Below are 16,130 nucleotides of genomic sequence, written 5' to 3'. Positions count from 1 at the left end.
AGTATATGTAATCTTATACTAAATTATACAAAGAGATCTGGGCTTGATCCCACCCTCCTGGATAACTATCGTCTGATCTCCAAACTGCCTTTTATTTCCAAGGTTCTTGAAAAAAATTGTTTCTAAGCAGCTTCTTGATGCTGTGGAAAATAATAGTACCTTTGAAAAGTTCCAATCTGGATTTCAAACAGCCCTTCTCAAAGTCACTAATGACCTTTTAATGAATGCTGATGCAGGCATGTGCTCAGTTCATGTGCTGCCTTTGACACTATTGATCATGCCAATCTCTTAGATGAGAGTAGAAGAGGCACTGGGTGGGCATGTCTGGCACTGCACTAGACTGGTTCTCATCGTATTTGTCCAATAGCACATTCCTTATATTTGCTCCCCTTGGGGAAATACCATGACATCCATGGTATTTCGTTTCATTGTTATGCAGATGACACACCTCCCTGACAAGCCCACTGACCTTAGTACACTGAGTTCTCTGCAGGACTGCCTGTCTGACAAAAAACTGGATGTCGATACATTTTCTTCAGCTCAACTCAAATAAACAGAAATCCTTGTTATTGGGCCCCAACACATCACTAAACAAATACTGCCATCTACTGGTAACCTGTCACAACATATCAAGCCTGTTGCAAGAAATCTTGGTGTCCTGTTTGATAGCAATTTATGTTTTGAGCAACATATCACTAAGCTTGTCCAATCATGTTTTTATCACTTCAGAAATATTGCAAAAATCCGATCTATTTTAAATCTTAGTGATGCAGAAACTGTTGTACATGCTTTTATCTCCTCACGCCTCGATTAATGTAACAGCCTGTTCACTTGTCTTAATCAAAAAACTTTGACACAACTGCAGACTGTACAGAACTCAGCTGCCCGGCTGTAAACCAGGACCAAGAGGTTCGACCACATCACACCTGTTTTAGCCTCTTTACATTGGCTCCCTGTTGGTTTTAGGATTGATTTTAAGATCTTGTTGATTACTTTTAAGGCTCTTCATGGCCTGGCCCCTTAAACCTTGTAATCCCTTATGAACCTTCACGTCGTTTGAGATCTTCGGGCAGGGGTCTTCTGTCTGTTCCTGAGTCCAGGATGAAAACTAAGGTGGACAGAGCTTTTGCCATCAGGGCCCCGAGGCTCTGGAACAACTTGCCCGAAGAAATGAGGTTGTCTGAGTCAGTGTCTTCGTTTAAGTCTCTTCTCAAAACGCATTTTTATCAGAAAGCATATCCTGATTTTACCTGAACTGGCTGTTTATTTTATTTGTTTTTTAGGTTTTGTTTTTATTATTATTCACTGTGGTATTTTATTTCTCTCTCTGTGAAGCACTTTGTTTTAATAAGTGCTCTATAAATAAAGTTTATTATTATTTTTTTTTATAATTTAGCCACATCTCCAATATGAAAGCAATACAAAACCTGCTTAGAATTAGTGTGTGGTATGGAATTGGTACACAGCAAAAGGTTCTTTTTTTAACCATAATGAAATGTATACTGTATGTTTGTATATTGTACATTAATTGGAATTTCATAAAACAAGAGTGCATTTCCAGGACTTGTGTTGAATGTTTTGTGCATATAAATGAATCTTAATGAGGAGCTTTACCTAAAATCAAGAAGACTATAATAATGTAGTCAAAATTGAGTAGAGCAGCTTTTGCAAGTGTCTCAAAGTCTGTTTTGGGGTCTGTATTAATTTTAAACATTGTCCGTATTCTACCTTGAAAAACTTTTCAGGCTCTGTCACGCATTGGTACCCTGAGTTTACAGCAAGCTTAAAGTCCTGACACTATTGGATTGGTTTGCGGTCTTGAATTTGACTCGGCCACACCTTGTCGCAGTTATCATGCAGACTGCAGAAGCATGTTGTTGCCACTGCTCACAGTGAGGACGGTGTAGTTCTGCAGAAATGCAGTGTGAACCAAACACAAACCGTGCCAGTAGCTCAGTATGATGGCCAAAAAAGCTTGATTTTGACATCATTGGACCACAGAACCTTGTTCCACTTTTTCCAGTCTTCCACAGGAATTCTTGCAAACATGTCAATATACATTTTTTTCAACAGCCATAAAGCCGTGACAAGTGACACCCAGAGTAGTGTTCTTGTATGCACATGTAAGCACTAGTTATAATGGAATGGGTTAGAGGCCAGTGGAATAGTATGACAAGTCAGCGTATGACAGGGTGCCGAGAGAGGAGCTGTGGTACTGTATGAGGAAGTCTGGAGTGGCAGAGAAGTGTGTTAGAGTGGTGCAGGACATGTATGAGAGCTGTAAGACCGTGGTGAGGTGTGCTGTAGGTGTGACAGAGGAGTTCAAGGTGGAGGTGGGTTTGCATCAAGGATCGGCTCTGAGCCCCTTCTTGTTTGCTCTGGTGATGGACAGGCTGACAGATGAGGTTAGACAGGAATCTCCATGGACTATGATGTTTATGGATGACATTGTGATTTGTAGTGAGAGCAGGGAGCAGGTGGAGGAAAATCTAGAGAGATGGAGGTCTGCTCTGGAAAACAGAGGAATGAAGCTTAGCCGCAGTAAGACAGAATACATGTGTGTCAATGAGAGGGACCCAGGTGGAACGGTGAGGCTACAGGGAGCAGAGGTGAAGAAGGTGCAGGACTTTAAGTACTTAGGGTCAACGGTTCAGAGCAATGGAGACTGTGGAAAAGAGGTGAAGAGGCGAGTGCAAGCAGGTTGGAACGGGTGGAGAAAAGTGTCAGGTGTGTTGTGTGATAAAAGAGTATCAGCAAGAATGAAAGGAAAGGTGTTCAAGACGGTGGTGAGACCTGCGATGTCGTACAGCTTAGAGACAGTGGCACTGAAGAAAAGACAAGAGGCAGAGCTGGAGGTAGCAGAGCTTAAGATGTTGAGGTTCTCTTTGGGAGTGACGAGGACGGACAGGATCAGGAATGAGCACATTAGAGGGACAGCTCATGTTAGATGTTTCGGAGATAAAGTCAGAGAGGCCAGATTGAGGTGGTTTGGACATGTTCAGAGGAGAGACTGTGAATATATTGGTAGAAGGATGCTGAGGTTGGAGCTGCCAGGCAGGAGGTCTAGAGGAAGACCAAAGAGGAGATTTATGGATGTAGTGAGAGAGGACATGAAGTAAAATTGGTGTGAGTGAAGAGGATGCAGAGGACAGGGTTAGATGGAGGCACATGATTCGCTGTGGTGACCCCTGAAAGGGAACAGCCGAAAGGAAAAAAAGAAGAAGATGTGAAGGATGTCGCACATTGTTTGGCTACAGTGTTCTGTATTAGAAAAAGGTGCTGTTTCATCCAGTCATCAGAAATAACCAGGACTGTTTGCATAATTACTCAGAGTACATGTTTTGAGGATTTTAGAGTGAGTGAAACCTCAGACACCTGTTTCAAATCCACCATCCAACATTGTCAAATAGTGTTAAAAATTGCAAAATGAGGAAGTAAATAAGGGAATTAAGGATCTATGAAAAATGATCACATTGACCTGGCACAGGATTTAAAGAGCTGCTGTCTTCCCTTTTTCAGTAACTGAACAAATAAAAGGTGTAAGAGCTCAATACATGATTATACTTAATGGTTTAAGTTATCAAATAAGGAATTAGAAATTAGATTTTTTGTGTCATTGCTGCATTAATTGTTGGGAAAATGTAACTAGCAACCCTTTATGTATGTTGCTAACCTTCCCATCATTAAAAGGGCACAGTACCACTGAACCACAAATCAATTAGTTTCCATACTGGCAACTGGACTGAAAAAACCAAACACTATAAAGGATTTAGTTAATTGTATTAATGTTTCATAAGCCTTTATTTTATTACATTGTTTCACAATCAGCATTTCATTCACAGCATAAAAGAGTGCAAACATCACTTATTACATTTTTACTCCCTTTCCATCCTCTGTGCTTCTTCTCCTATACTCACTGTCATGTCTCTATCCTCCCCTCACTCTCAGGACATCTCCGGCTCCAGGGCCTGAGTGCGTGCTGCCAGTGCTAGCGACAGCCTGCGGAGCGCCCCCTGGTGCTGGGGGAACTCCTCACACACGTGGTGCAAGATGGTGCTGGCAGTGTGCACACGCTCCATCTGGCTCTGCAGAGCGGCTCCGACGGATTCGCTGGTGGACAAGGCTTGGTAGCTGCCGTCACACACCCCCTGCAGCTTCTTGGTCCGGCTCTGTAGAGCCACTAGGTGAGCTAAGTTCTAGAGGGACGGAAGGATAAAAAATGAGTGTGGATATGTTTTGTGCTTTCACTTCTTAGAAAATCCTAACCAAAGCAATGAGTAGTTATTTCTGGTATTCGTGGTATGTAGTAGGTGTTTCCTGAGTGGAAACTGTGTTGTTCAAGTTGTTCAAGTAAATCCACAGCCATGTCTACATGACCCTGAAAAATGCTTTAATAAACATTCTCACCACACCTTTATTAAAATTATTCAACAGTTACTGGCAGAGGAATGAGAGTGCATATTTCAGTTCTGAATGGAGACATCAGCTACTATTTATTACTTAGGTAGCTTAAACAATGAAAAGTGTGTACTTGTATTAGATTTCAAGACAGTGAAGAGTCAGTCACAAACACGTCGGTACAGACCAGTATAGTACACAAATACACACTGGCAATACAACATTTCAAAGCAGATTTACAGTATATTTATATGGTAGTAGGCATGGGACGATATGAAAATTTCATGTCATGACTATCCCTTGACCTACGAAGGGCCAAGGCACCAGTGACCCCGGTTTCCATCCAGGGGGTCAGTGTGGACATTGTTGAGGACTACAAGTACCTGGGAGTACATATGGACAATAAACTGGACTGGGCGAAGAACACTCAAGCTCTTTACAGGAAGGGCCAGAGCCGCCTCCGTCATTCCTCCCTCCCACAACTCCTCCCTCTAAGCCTATATGACCCTAAGTCATTAAACTGGACATTGATCATTAACATCACTGCAGTACTTGAAATAATTGTGCAATATTCTGTGTTAATACTGCTGTGCAATATACTCTTTTCAGTTTAAAATTCCCTATTTATTGATATTGATATTTATTCATACTTCTATTACTGCTGTGCAATATCCTCTGTCTCATTATAATCTTAATAAGCTACACTTAACTTGACAGTTCATGCACTATTACCTTATACCGTATTATTATCATCAACCCTTAAACCCACTTTGTACTTCACACTTATTTTATATTTATACCCACTTGGTACTTAATTTATTTTCTGACCTGTATTATAGTGCATTATATTTTTTGCTTAGAACCTCACTATCCCTGTGTGCACTGACGTGATAGTGAGCTGCTGTAACAAAAGAGTTTCCCCTCGGGGATCAATAAATATTTTGATCCCGGCCAAAATTATTGTGATTCACGATATTATCCTGATAATCTTTCAAATATGCTTAAAACTCTTAAAATGGCACTAAACATACTGGAATCACTTTACCTTACATTTAGTTAAGACATACTGTAAATATTTTTATTGTATCACAGACTGGACACACATCTTTGTAGTGAACATCCTTTTTAGTGAAAAATGTAATTAAATTAAATTCTATTTTATTTACATAGCGCCAATTCATTACAGAAGTTTTCTCATTGCAGGAGGAAAGAGACAAACAAACAAAACAAACAATCAAACAATCTTAAATAAGGTAATCATAAATCACAAGGTCTCCCTGCATAAATAAAGGATAAATCAATAATAGAAACACTGTGTGACTCTGTTCTTTCCTGTATTTTTTTTACATCAGGCTCTATTTATCACTTCTCTACCATGATGTCAAATGGTACAGACAACAATTTCATCAATTGCATCAGTATATATAGTTTACCCCTGACTTATAAAATACAGGAACTATCCTTTAACAAAAATAAAGTCCAACTGGCATTGGCAATGGGCTTTTCAAGTCACTCACGTGAGGATATTCACAATTATCCCGATTCACGATTATCCTGATACTGGAAATTGGAGTGTTTATTATCCCAATCTGAGATAAAATCATATATTGTCCCATCCCTACATGGCAGCATGTATTAATGTGTAGTAATGCAGTACACAGTCCAGTATGCTCCTTACCCTGTCTTTGGTGTCCTGGAGATTTACGAATTCAGGCTCAAGGATGTGGCTGGTGCCACAGAGTTCTATCACCTGCTGCTTCTGCTGCGCAAGCCTGTCGCTCAGACTCATCTGGCTCTTCTGTAGCTCTCTGATCACCTGCTCACACTCTACAGCATCCTGAAAACATACATACTGCATGTAAGATAATTGTGCAACATGCTTCAGGCACGTATGCAGATATGGAAAATCCACGTCACCTACCTTGTGTGTGTCCTGGATCTTGCGCTGCAGGCCCTGTGTGACGCGGTTCAGCTCGCCCTTTGTAGCCTGTTTGTGGGAGCTGTGGACCATGGCCTCCCTGCGCAGGACGATAGTCTCCCTCCTCGCCACTGTTGCTTCACTCTCCCTCAGCAGCTGCTCCTGCTGTTTCATCAGCTGGTTGAGTCGCACCTGCACACACACACACACACACACACACACACACACACACACACACACATTGAATAGTCCACACATATTAAAACACGCTAAAAAAACATAAATAAAAGTATATAAATCATTACCAGGATGATGCCTTATAGATTTTACCGTTTAAAATGACTTTAGAGGCACAGTCATTAATTTTTGATCACTCTAAAATGCTTCATCCAAACCACATACTATGCTATTCAGAATGAGAAATACTTATTTATTGGTTAATTATTTGTTTGGATGCTGTTTTACCTTACCTGTTAAACCTTTTTGTACCTTCGATGAAGAAGCGCCAAAAACAGTTTGAAAAAGATGAACTAAGAAGCAGAATTTTGAAATATTTGATATGTATGCTTTGATTCTACAGTCAGCATTACATAATATAAAATATGTGCTGTAGCTTAAAATGGAATATCTATTATATAGATAATGGTTGTATAGACCAATGGTTCCCAAGCCCCAGAACATTAGCTTCGAGGGCCATGGAGAAACCATATGATTCAAATATCATGATTATTTGGAGGTTATAACAGACCTTGATGTGGTATGTCTCAGCTGCAAATTTTACTCATCACTCCCTATCATGACCCCAACAAGAGGAGACTGATTTTCATCTAATGTAGGTCATTAATAAGTGAAGTAATCAATCTGTAACTTAGCTACTTGATCTGTGTGTGTTGTGTTCCTAGTGATGTTGCAACTAACTAGCAAAGATAAATATTATAATGTAAAAAAACATTTTGAGAGAGCTTGAGAATCTTTTTTATCATTTCCAAATGTCTGACCTAGAGCCTAGAACCTTTTTTTCCCAGTCAAGACACTCCCCTCTGTCGGTCAGGTGTTAGGGGTACTTTTCTGTATTCACAAAGCGCTCTTAAAATTTTACTGCCTCAATATACATACATGAATGCACATACAAAGGAAAACAGCTGGATTACAATTCAATATTACTGTTTATTGTCTCCAAGTATAATCATATTGTGTGCAGTGTGTTTACCTCCATACGGTGTATCTCAGCCTTCATCATCCGAATGTCTCCCTGACCCACCTCCGAGTCCACAGCTGAACGAGTCTCTTTTACGAGCTGGGTCTTCTTCTCCCACAGCATAATCTGCCGCCTGTTGGCCACACACACAAATTGCATGTAAAAACCAGAACCCAGTGTGTGAGGTATGAGCAATGACAAAATGACAAAACCAGACTGATATGAGCTGAATGATTTCATTCCAATAGATATGTATTAATTATTGAAAAAAGACGTTTTCAAAGCAGTGATCTAAAATTAGCTACTGACCATAACAATATACCGTCACAATTTTTTTGCATAAAGCCAGCAATGATTTATAATTTAGGAATATTTTTTTGTTAAATAACACATTAAGGGAATAAAATTCTTCAAGTTGATTGCCATACAGACATAGAGATATGAACTCATACTGAACAAGCAAAAAATGAATCTGTGACTTACTCAGCCTCCACCAGACTGTTGAGGAGTCTCTCTTTTTCCTCTTGGGTCTTCTCGTGTTTGATCTGCATCTCGATAGACTCCCGCTCTGCCTCCTAAACACATTATATCACATTTAATAATCATTTACTATTAAAAGTGCAGAAAAGAACAAGATTAAAAATGAATTAAACAGTTGTGCCGTGCCTTAAGGCGCTGAAGGAAGTCTGTCTCCATCAGTGCGTTCTGTTGCTCTAGCGCCAGGCTGAGCTGTGCGTTCTTGCTCAGCAGGGTGTTGAGCTTCAGCAGGTCTCCTCTCAGCATCTTCGCATTCTTCTCCAGCTCCATCTCCTCACGGTGCTCTACTTCAATCTGACCTGGTGGGGTTGGAGTTGGTTTAATAGTTGGTAGCTGGTGTACGAGTGCACAGGGAAGTCAACAGCACGTATGAATGCTTTTACTATGAAAACAGCTTATTTAGAAATGTCAGACTGATGTTGTTAAATACTTCAAACTTCAAAAATGGTTACATTCTCAGACAAGCTGTTCATTAGCTCATGATCACTAGTAGCCTACTTATAACTTACTGACAACTGACTTCTTTATAACTATATTACGTACTCTCCAAACGTATTTTCTTCTGCTGCATGCCAGTGTACTCTGTCTGTAGTTTGAGCATGTTCTTGCTGTTGGCTTCTATCTCCTGGGTCAGTCCTACCAGAGTGCCCTGCCGTTTCATCCAGAGCTGCTGGTCACTCTTGATATTCGCTGCCAGCTCCTCAATCTGAGCAATTAATGCCTCTACCTTGATTTGCAGAGGACTCAGGTCCTCATTCTAGAAATGGAGGCACACAAATCACAAAGGCAGCATGTGATTTTTAATTAACTAATATTTCACATAAACAACAGACAACTAGCGATTACTGCTTCCCCAGAATCTCTTACCCCACTGCTGGCTGCGATTTGACAGATCTTTTTGTTATAGTTGGCGATGGTGGCCTGCTTCTGCCCGATGACTATAACAAAGGAAGAAATCTTAGTCTGGTTGGATGTCAGTAACTTGTTGTACTTTGCGATCTCCTCATCTAGGGCCTCCTGGGTGAGGGCCAGGCTGTCCAGATGTTGGCCGACCATGCTGCTCTCCAGTCCCACCGCCACTACATCGTTCTCCAGCTGCCACAACTGAGAGATCTAAAGGGGAGGAAGAGACGATGTGCAGGACAAAAATGTTATATCTTTGTGTATCTTTATCCTATCTTTACCCATATTGTTCATGTATTGTTTGTGCTGTTTTTGTAATGTTCTATGTTCAGCACATTATACTTTTTGCATTTTTTTACATCCTCTTCACTGCTAAATTCACGCTACTTTCCATGGTCTGTTACATAATGGTGTGTTAAAGGGGCACTCCTCTGATTTTTACACATGAAGTTTAGTTTACTTGTCACGAGGAGTAGTGTGCAGCCTGTGAAACAGTTGTATAATGTCTTCTGTGGCTCTCAATGGAGCTTTACAAACTGGAGGTGTGGAGTTTGAAAGGGGCGGGAGGTCCAATAAAAGACGTAATTGGATAATGGGGAATATAGGATCCAGTTTTTTTGGAGTTCGACCCATACTAGGGACTAAAAGTCAGGATATCTCGTTCCCCAACTTTATGGAAGTGCATTAATATATCGCTGGAGTACTCCTTTTACTAAGACAGGCCCGGTTGGCAACTGAAGGTCTAAAAATATACTGTATATATTAAATAATATGATAATGTTAATGAAAACATGATTACTTATGTGTACTGTATATGGAAGGACTTCTTACTCGGCTTTTCCACAGTCTGAAACATTCTGAATGCTAATCCTATCTTTTTAAATCCCATCTTTACCTTCTCCTTCTTGAGTGCGGATATCTTGCTGGTGAGCCGTTGGGAGTACTTGGCAGCCTTGTTGTGGGCGAGCTTTTGCTGCATGTGGGTCATGATCTTGTCCTCCAACTCCAGACGAACAGCACTCTCTTTCTCCAACTGCCTCCTCTGATCGTTCACTTCAGCCTGGTGGGTGTTGGTTTCCTAGAGCAATGAAGGAAAGAATTGGAGAGTTGAATAGTTACAGAGGGAAAGAGAAGGTAGGAAGACATTGTGACAGGACAACTCTCTGGACAAATTAGGCGCAGACCTGTCAAAACAGAAGCCTCTGTCGTCTAGCTACCTTAGAGAGCCTGGCGAGGGTGCGCTCCGTTTCCCTCAGCGTGCGGAGGCAGGTGCTGTAGTGGGCCTGCAGAGCCTCTTGCTGGGCCTGCTTCTGACTGATCAGCTTTTTGGAGGTGGCACCGTCCATCTGGGACCAGTTCAGCTGCATAGTTAGTGTCTCATTTTTTTCCTGCTCTTCAGTGGTGGATTTCTTGTAGCCTTCAATCTCCCTGTCCAGCAAGATCACCTGGTGTTCAACAGCGCTGAGGGAAACAAGGACAGCAGTAAAGAATGAATAGATGCATGCTTTCATTTTGATATTTATTACCTTTCCATTTAAATCTTAGGTTATTATTGTGTGTCCTACAAATATTGAGTGGTATTTTCTACATATTTTCTACACATATCTGCATATGTTAAAATACGTGGACACCTAAATTGCATTTTGTCATAGTGACTGAAAAGCAGAGGAATCACTATCACTGCAGAAAGACACCATCACCAAGATGCTGTTTATGAAGCATTGTTAGTTACATGTACGTTTGGGATGCATTAGCAGACCAGTAGCATATTAATATTCAGTCTTCTCTTGCCCTCAGGCTCACCGCACGGCCTCCTGCATCGCGCTGAAGGCCTCATCTCGTCTCCTCATGCCCACCAGGCTGCTGCTCCACTGCTGCAGCAGCTGTTTACGTGAAATCGCCAGAGACTCCATTTCCATCTCAGCCTGCACACAGACACAAACATGAGTGGGCATGTGTCAGACCTGACGGTGTATAGATACTTCACCAACACTCATAGAATATGAGAATATTCATAGAGGCTTACATTTGGTTCAACAAATGAGAATGAATGTGTGAAAGGCTTGAGCCTATCAAATCATGTCAATACTGTACTGTCAAAATAATCACAAACATTATGTTGTCAGTCAATTTTCCAATTGAGAATACATATAATTGGTTTTCCCAAAAAGACCAATTTTCAATTATTGACTGGATTAATAAGCAATCTGATTTTATAAAAATGTTTTAAAGCTGCAATAATCAATATCTTTACATTAACAATGGATTAAATGACTGTGTAATGTGAAAGGTGTCACTTGTAGTGATGAATTCACAGATAATCATCACCTGACGCTGCAGCTCTACAGAGCATTTTAGCTAACAATTATCACCATTAGCTTTAAAGGTCTGCTAGACTGACTATGCTACCGGCCCAGCATCAAACAGCAAACAGAGTTAGTGACTAGCTGGTGAAAGAAGTGGAGCATTTAGCTGCTAAGGAGACAGATTTTTATCTCGGAAGTTGACAGAGACCAAAACAGAGCTAAAAGGAAGGTGAATATTTACATTCGTTATGTGGCCAGAAATACAACTCCAAATGAATGCTAATGTTGCTCTGTATACACTGGATGTGTAAATAGACAACTGTTTGGTAACACGTTAGCTATAACAACTTTATAAGGTGATAGTTTGTCAGTTTTCTTTACAGCTAGTACCTCTGCCCCCAAGTAGCTGAAAAATATATTAATGCAGCTTTAATCTTTACAAATTTCTCTCAATTGACTGCAAATGGTTGTAGCTGCACTAATTTATAGTATTTGCTTGGTGAATAAAGGCACATTCAACTTACAGGTATATACTGTCTTATGCCATAATAAAGTTACCTCAGAGAGAGCCTGCTTGGCTGCCTGTGTCTCCTCTGCTTGAGCACTGGCCTGGGCCTCATACATGGCTATCTGCTGCGTCAGCTTCTCCATGTCCTTTGTTAGGCGCTCCACATACAAATCCTGATGACACAGGAGTACTATCAATCAATAACAATAAATGAATCAATGATAATGCCTGATACAGTCAAAACTTTGAAAGATATGATGTTTTTAATGTGCCCGACTTCAGCCTGTTCACCTGCTTCAGTTTCTGGTCTTCAGCCTGGTTCTTCTCAGCTCCTGCTTTGCGTCTGGCATTGTTCATGGCTTTGACATTAGAGCGCAGATCTTGACTGACTCCTTGTGTGAAGACGACATTCAGCATCAGGTTGTCTATCTCGGCCTGTAGCTGGGTCACTATGGAGAAGATACACAGGAGTCAACATTAACAAAATGCCTCAAATCTGTAGTTTGGAAACATGGACTGACACTGATGCTGTCTTGCTGTTGCTGAAACTGTACTGTATATCCAATAGACCAAACTACAGGCTGCTTTTAATACGAAGTCTACTGTGCAATAACAAGGATGACTTAACTGTTCTATAATCTAAACCTATTTTAATTTAAGATAGGATTTAATCAAGCTTTATATTGCAATTTGAACTGAGGTAAAGTTTAATTATGTTGCACCAAAATCTAGACTCACATGTTTATATTCACACGGCCTTCACAAAGACAATCAATTTCTGTAGCAGTATCACTTTGAGATTGAGTTACCACCATAAGCTGAACAAGTGAAGCTACAATAGACTCAAATTTCAAACTGAGAGGAAATTTGCTCTAACTTCTAATAACCCTAATATTCTATGCTCTTGGGTGTGTCTATACTTGTTTGCCTGGACATGGCTGCACAGACAAATCATGTGGCTGACTAATTCATCTGTGTGAGAGGCTTTCTGAATTTTAAACAAGATAATAATAACAATATACAGTAATTCACGACTTTCAGAATTTACAGGCCAAGCCTAACTTCACCAATATTTTGCTCATATTTCCCAACATATTGTCAAACATGAGAATCATAATGGATGAAATCGGTAATCTTAGATTTGTTAGAGTAAATGGTGCAACACAGAGTGAATGAACTATAATCCTGGATCAGCACCAAGTCAAGACCACCAAATGGCAAGTCAGTCTCACCATTAGCTTTGGCTTTGCTGTACTGGCTGGTGATACTGGAACACTGGTTCCTCATTGCCTCCAGCCGATCCTGTGCTTGCCGATGTTTGGCTTCAGCCTGTGCCTTGGTATGATGACGGTCCTCCAGCCTGGTCTGGAGTCTGGCCAGCTGCTCCTGAATCCTGAACATCTCAACACCTATCTCCAGAATGTGGCTGGCATCTGCCTTCTCCATTGCCAGCTGGGGCAGTGGGTGAGTGAGCACAGACATGAATCAGAAAACAAAGAGTCTTTCATTCTATCAGACAGTCTCTTGTTTGACTCTGGTTTCTATTTATCATGGACACATTCTTTGTTGCAGATATTTTGTTTCAGTTATAGAAATTTGGTGATTTAATCTTTTTTATTGATATCACTTTTATGATGGGTATGAAAATGTATATGCTGCATCTAGGATAAAAGATCTAAATAAAAAGTGCAAATGTAATTTCTATACAGGTCAACAGCACCATCTTCTGGACATATTGAGACACTATAGATGTAATGTCAGGGAAATTTTACCTCTATGTGTATGTGAACTACATGCTGTTTGCTTCTACATGTGTATATCTGTGTATGTGAGTAGTGATAGAGCAAAGCTGGGAAGAGAATAGAAAAAAGCTGAAAAATGTTTTGTTGTTGACAGAAAAGTAGCCAACCTTTTCCTTCAGTCCCAGGTTGATCCTCTCCAGCTGCTTGCTAAGCTGGCTGCTCAAAGCAGCTTGTTGCCTTCTGACCAGTGGCTGCCAACAGATCAAACATGGCATCAATGACATAGCAGTGGGCTAGATATTTAGTAGAATGTTCATGAACTCACTGTACTACAGATGTCTATGACAAATTCATCTCTGTGCAGCATTAACATAGCTTTTGGAGGGCTGTGCTGATACTTGAGCACACTGTGTATTTATTAGAAAGCACAAGCTAACTTTTAAGTGTTATCAATGCATCTAATACACTGATATTAGTGTATTAGACACACAGATGAGACATTGATACTATTATTCTCTTTGTGGAGCAGTAAGACAAAAATCTATTAATCTAATAAATAGTGATTGCATAAATATTGAAGGAGAAGCTACAGACATGTTCAGAGTCGAGAACAATGAATTCCTCGTCCCCCGGCAATGGCTTCTGATCCTCCATGTCTTCTGATGTGTTAAGGTTTGAGAGGTGAGGTATCAATAGCACCTGAGCAACATTTTGTTGCACTGAAACACAGAAAATAAAAGACATTATTTAACCAATCAACAAATTCAAATGTGAAAAATTGCTGAGTGATAGAACTTGTAAATATGTACTTGGAAGTATTTTTTAATTAAGTCTTTGACTGCGTCTTCTAAATGCATATATTTGTGTTTTTTCTCCATATACTGACCTACGTTTTTGATTCCAGGTTACTCTCTTTGTCCAATGGAAATCTCGTTAGGAACAATAAAGTTTACATTAATAACGGTGCTGGAATCTTACACTACAGTATCTTGTCCTTGGACAATTAAGTGCCCCTTAATTTAGTTTCAATCTAAATTAATTAAAGGTAGTAATGGACCTTTGAACTAGGGGATCCTAAGCAAACCAGCCTAAATTAGATGTTTTACCCTACTTACTGTATGTAATTTGCACTAATTTCTGTGCTACACCTTCCAAATTAATTTTCCTCAAAATGATAAATGATATTGTATTGAACTGTGCTATGCTGTGTCATACTGTGTTGCTTTGTACTGAACTGTAAATCAGGGTTAGTGTGTGACAGACCTGAATTTGTGGCTGCAGGTGAGTATTCATCGGCACCACTGTGGTCAGGGTGAAGCTCGGGGTGATCCGGCTGCAGTCCTGACTGATCCTGTGGGCCACACTGGGACACAGACAGAATGCATGTATAAAGCATGTATAACGGTCTATGACACTGATTATGATTTAGACAGTGTGTAGTGTTAGACACACATTTCATGTCCACATAGACTTTTACAGGAGCTGGCTATTATTGTCCCATAGGAGTAACGTTGTATGTAAGTTTAATAGGCTTGAACTCCTTGCTAACTTGTTTTATGTGCACCCAACAGCAAAGACTATAAGTGCAACATCACAGCACCTGGACAAAAGATGAAATAAATACCCCCATGTCTCCACAAGGAGTTGATAATGGAGTAAAAGGTGAAAAATTAAACCCTAAAGCAAAAAAAAAAAAGTTGCTTGACTCTTTATTTGTCAGATATCATACCTCTTCAGCAGGTGGGACAGTCGCTCCACAGTCCTCCGCTGCTTTCTCACTTCCGTCCTGCAGCTTGCTGTCTCTCTCATCTTGGCTGGAGCGTTCCTCCCTTCCCTCCTCTCCGCCTCCCTCAACTCCAGCGCTCTGCATTCGACCTGTGATGACGAACAAGTGGTCTGAAGATAGTTAGCATACTTTTTAACACGTAGTTTTCTCTTCTTTAAGTTAGTTAATACAACTGCTTTGCGTAACAAATAGATAAACATGCTGTTCTTCTATTAGCGTATGCTATTTTAGCTTTGTTTTTCAAGCAAACTAGCTTGCCGTATGTGGTTGGTACAGAAAACACAAAACACTCAAAGCTAACCTGGACCAGGGTTAGTTAGCGTAGCCTAGGTTAACGTTAGCGTAGCCTAGGTTAACGTTAGCGTAACGGAGCTCAGACAGAGAGGTTGAGGAACACATTAACCAACAGTTACAGTAGTGGACACCGAAACTTAGCTATTGAACAAATAAAATAAATGCACCTTATGTCCGAGTAAAATATTAATAGTTTCCTTTAATTTTGACAACACTTAGCTAAAGCTATAGTTGCTCACCACCGTAGCACTGTCACTGACGAAACCAGCGCAGTAACGTTGCTATGCAACAGTAAACTTCCGCTGGAGGAGGCGGTGCAGCGCTCATCATCCCAGACCGAATGATGTGGTCGATTCAAGGCCGCTTGTCAGAGTCAGAAGAAGAAATGTGTGGGTGCGTACATTTTCTACTAGTAGGGTAATACGAACGTTTCCAAGTAGTTATTGACGTGGCTTTCATGCTTTCCGCTCATCAAGGTCATATCCATTAACTTTTTTTGCGTTTGTATGGTCACATCTTAACCTTCCCGGTTGAATCTAA

At 40.5% G+C, this 16,130-nt stretch overlaps 1 protein-coding gene across 2 annotated transcripts; it reads right to left on the bottom strand.

Moving 5' to 3' along the window:
* Positions 1-3,763: 3,763 nt before the first annotated feature.
* Positions 3,764-15,947, bottom strand: ccdc40 (coiled-coil domain containing 40). 2 transcript variants are annotated; one of them, XM_044188716.1, is made up of 19 exons: positions 15,830-15,947; positions 15,240-15,385; positions 14,774-14,873; positions 14,105-14,229; positions 13,678-13,761; positions 13,001-13,220; positions 12,060-12,217; positions 11,819-11,941; positions 10,758-10,879; positions 10,172-10,415; positions 9,850-10,032; positions 8,919-9,164; positions 8,595-8,808; positions 8,181-8,350; positions 7,998-8,089; positions 7,527-7,647; positions 6,320-6,508; positions 6,077-6,235; positions 3,764-4,196 (listed from the first exon to the last, which is right to left on the bottom strand). In XM_044188716.1, exons 2-19 carry the CDS (start codon positions 15,378-15,380, stop codon positions 3,945-3,947), a joined length of 2,943 nt encoding a protein of 980 aa, XP_044044651.1. In that variant the 5' UTR covers positions 15,381-15,385; positions 15,830-15,947; the 3' UTR covers positions 3,764-3,944. The 2 variants fall into 2 exon arrangements, with proteins under 2 accessions (XP_044044651.1, XP_044044660.1); XM_044188725.1 differs by having other exon boundaries at positions 15,758-15,842.
* Positions 15,948-16,130: the final 183 nt, after the last annotated feature.

This window comes from Siniperca chuatsi, linkage group LG3 (assembly GCF_020085105.1).
Source record: "Siniperca chuatsi isolate FFG_IHB_CAS linkage group LG3, ASM2008510v1, whole genome shotgun sequence".
Lineage (NCBI taxonomy): Eukaryota > Metazoa > Chordata > Actinopteri > Centrarchiformes > Sinipercidae > Siniperca > Siniperca chuatsi.
The sequence above is the reverse complement of the archived record's forward strand: the minus strand, read 5'-3'. Positions and strand labels throughout refer to the sequence as shown.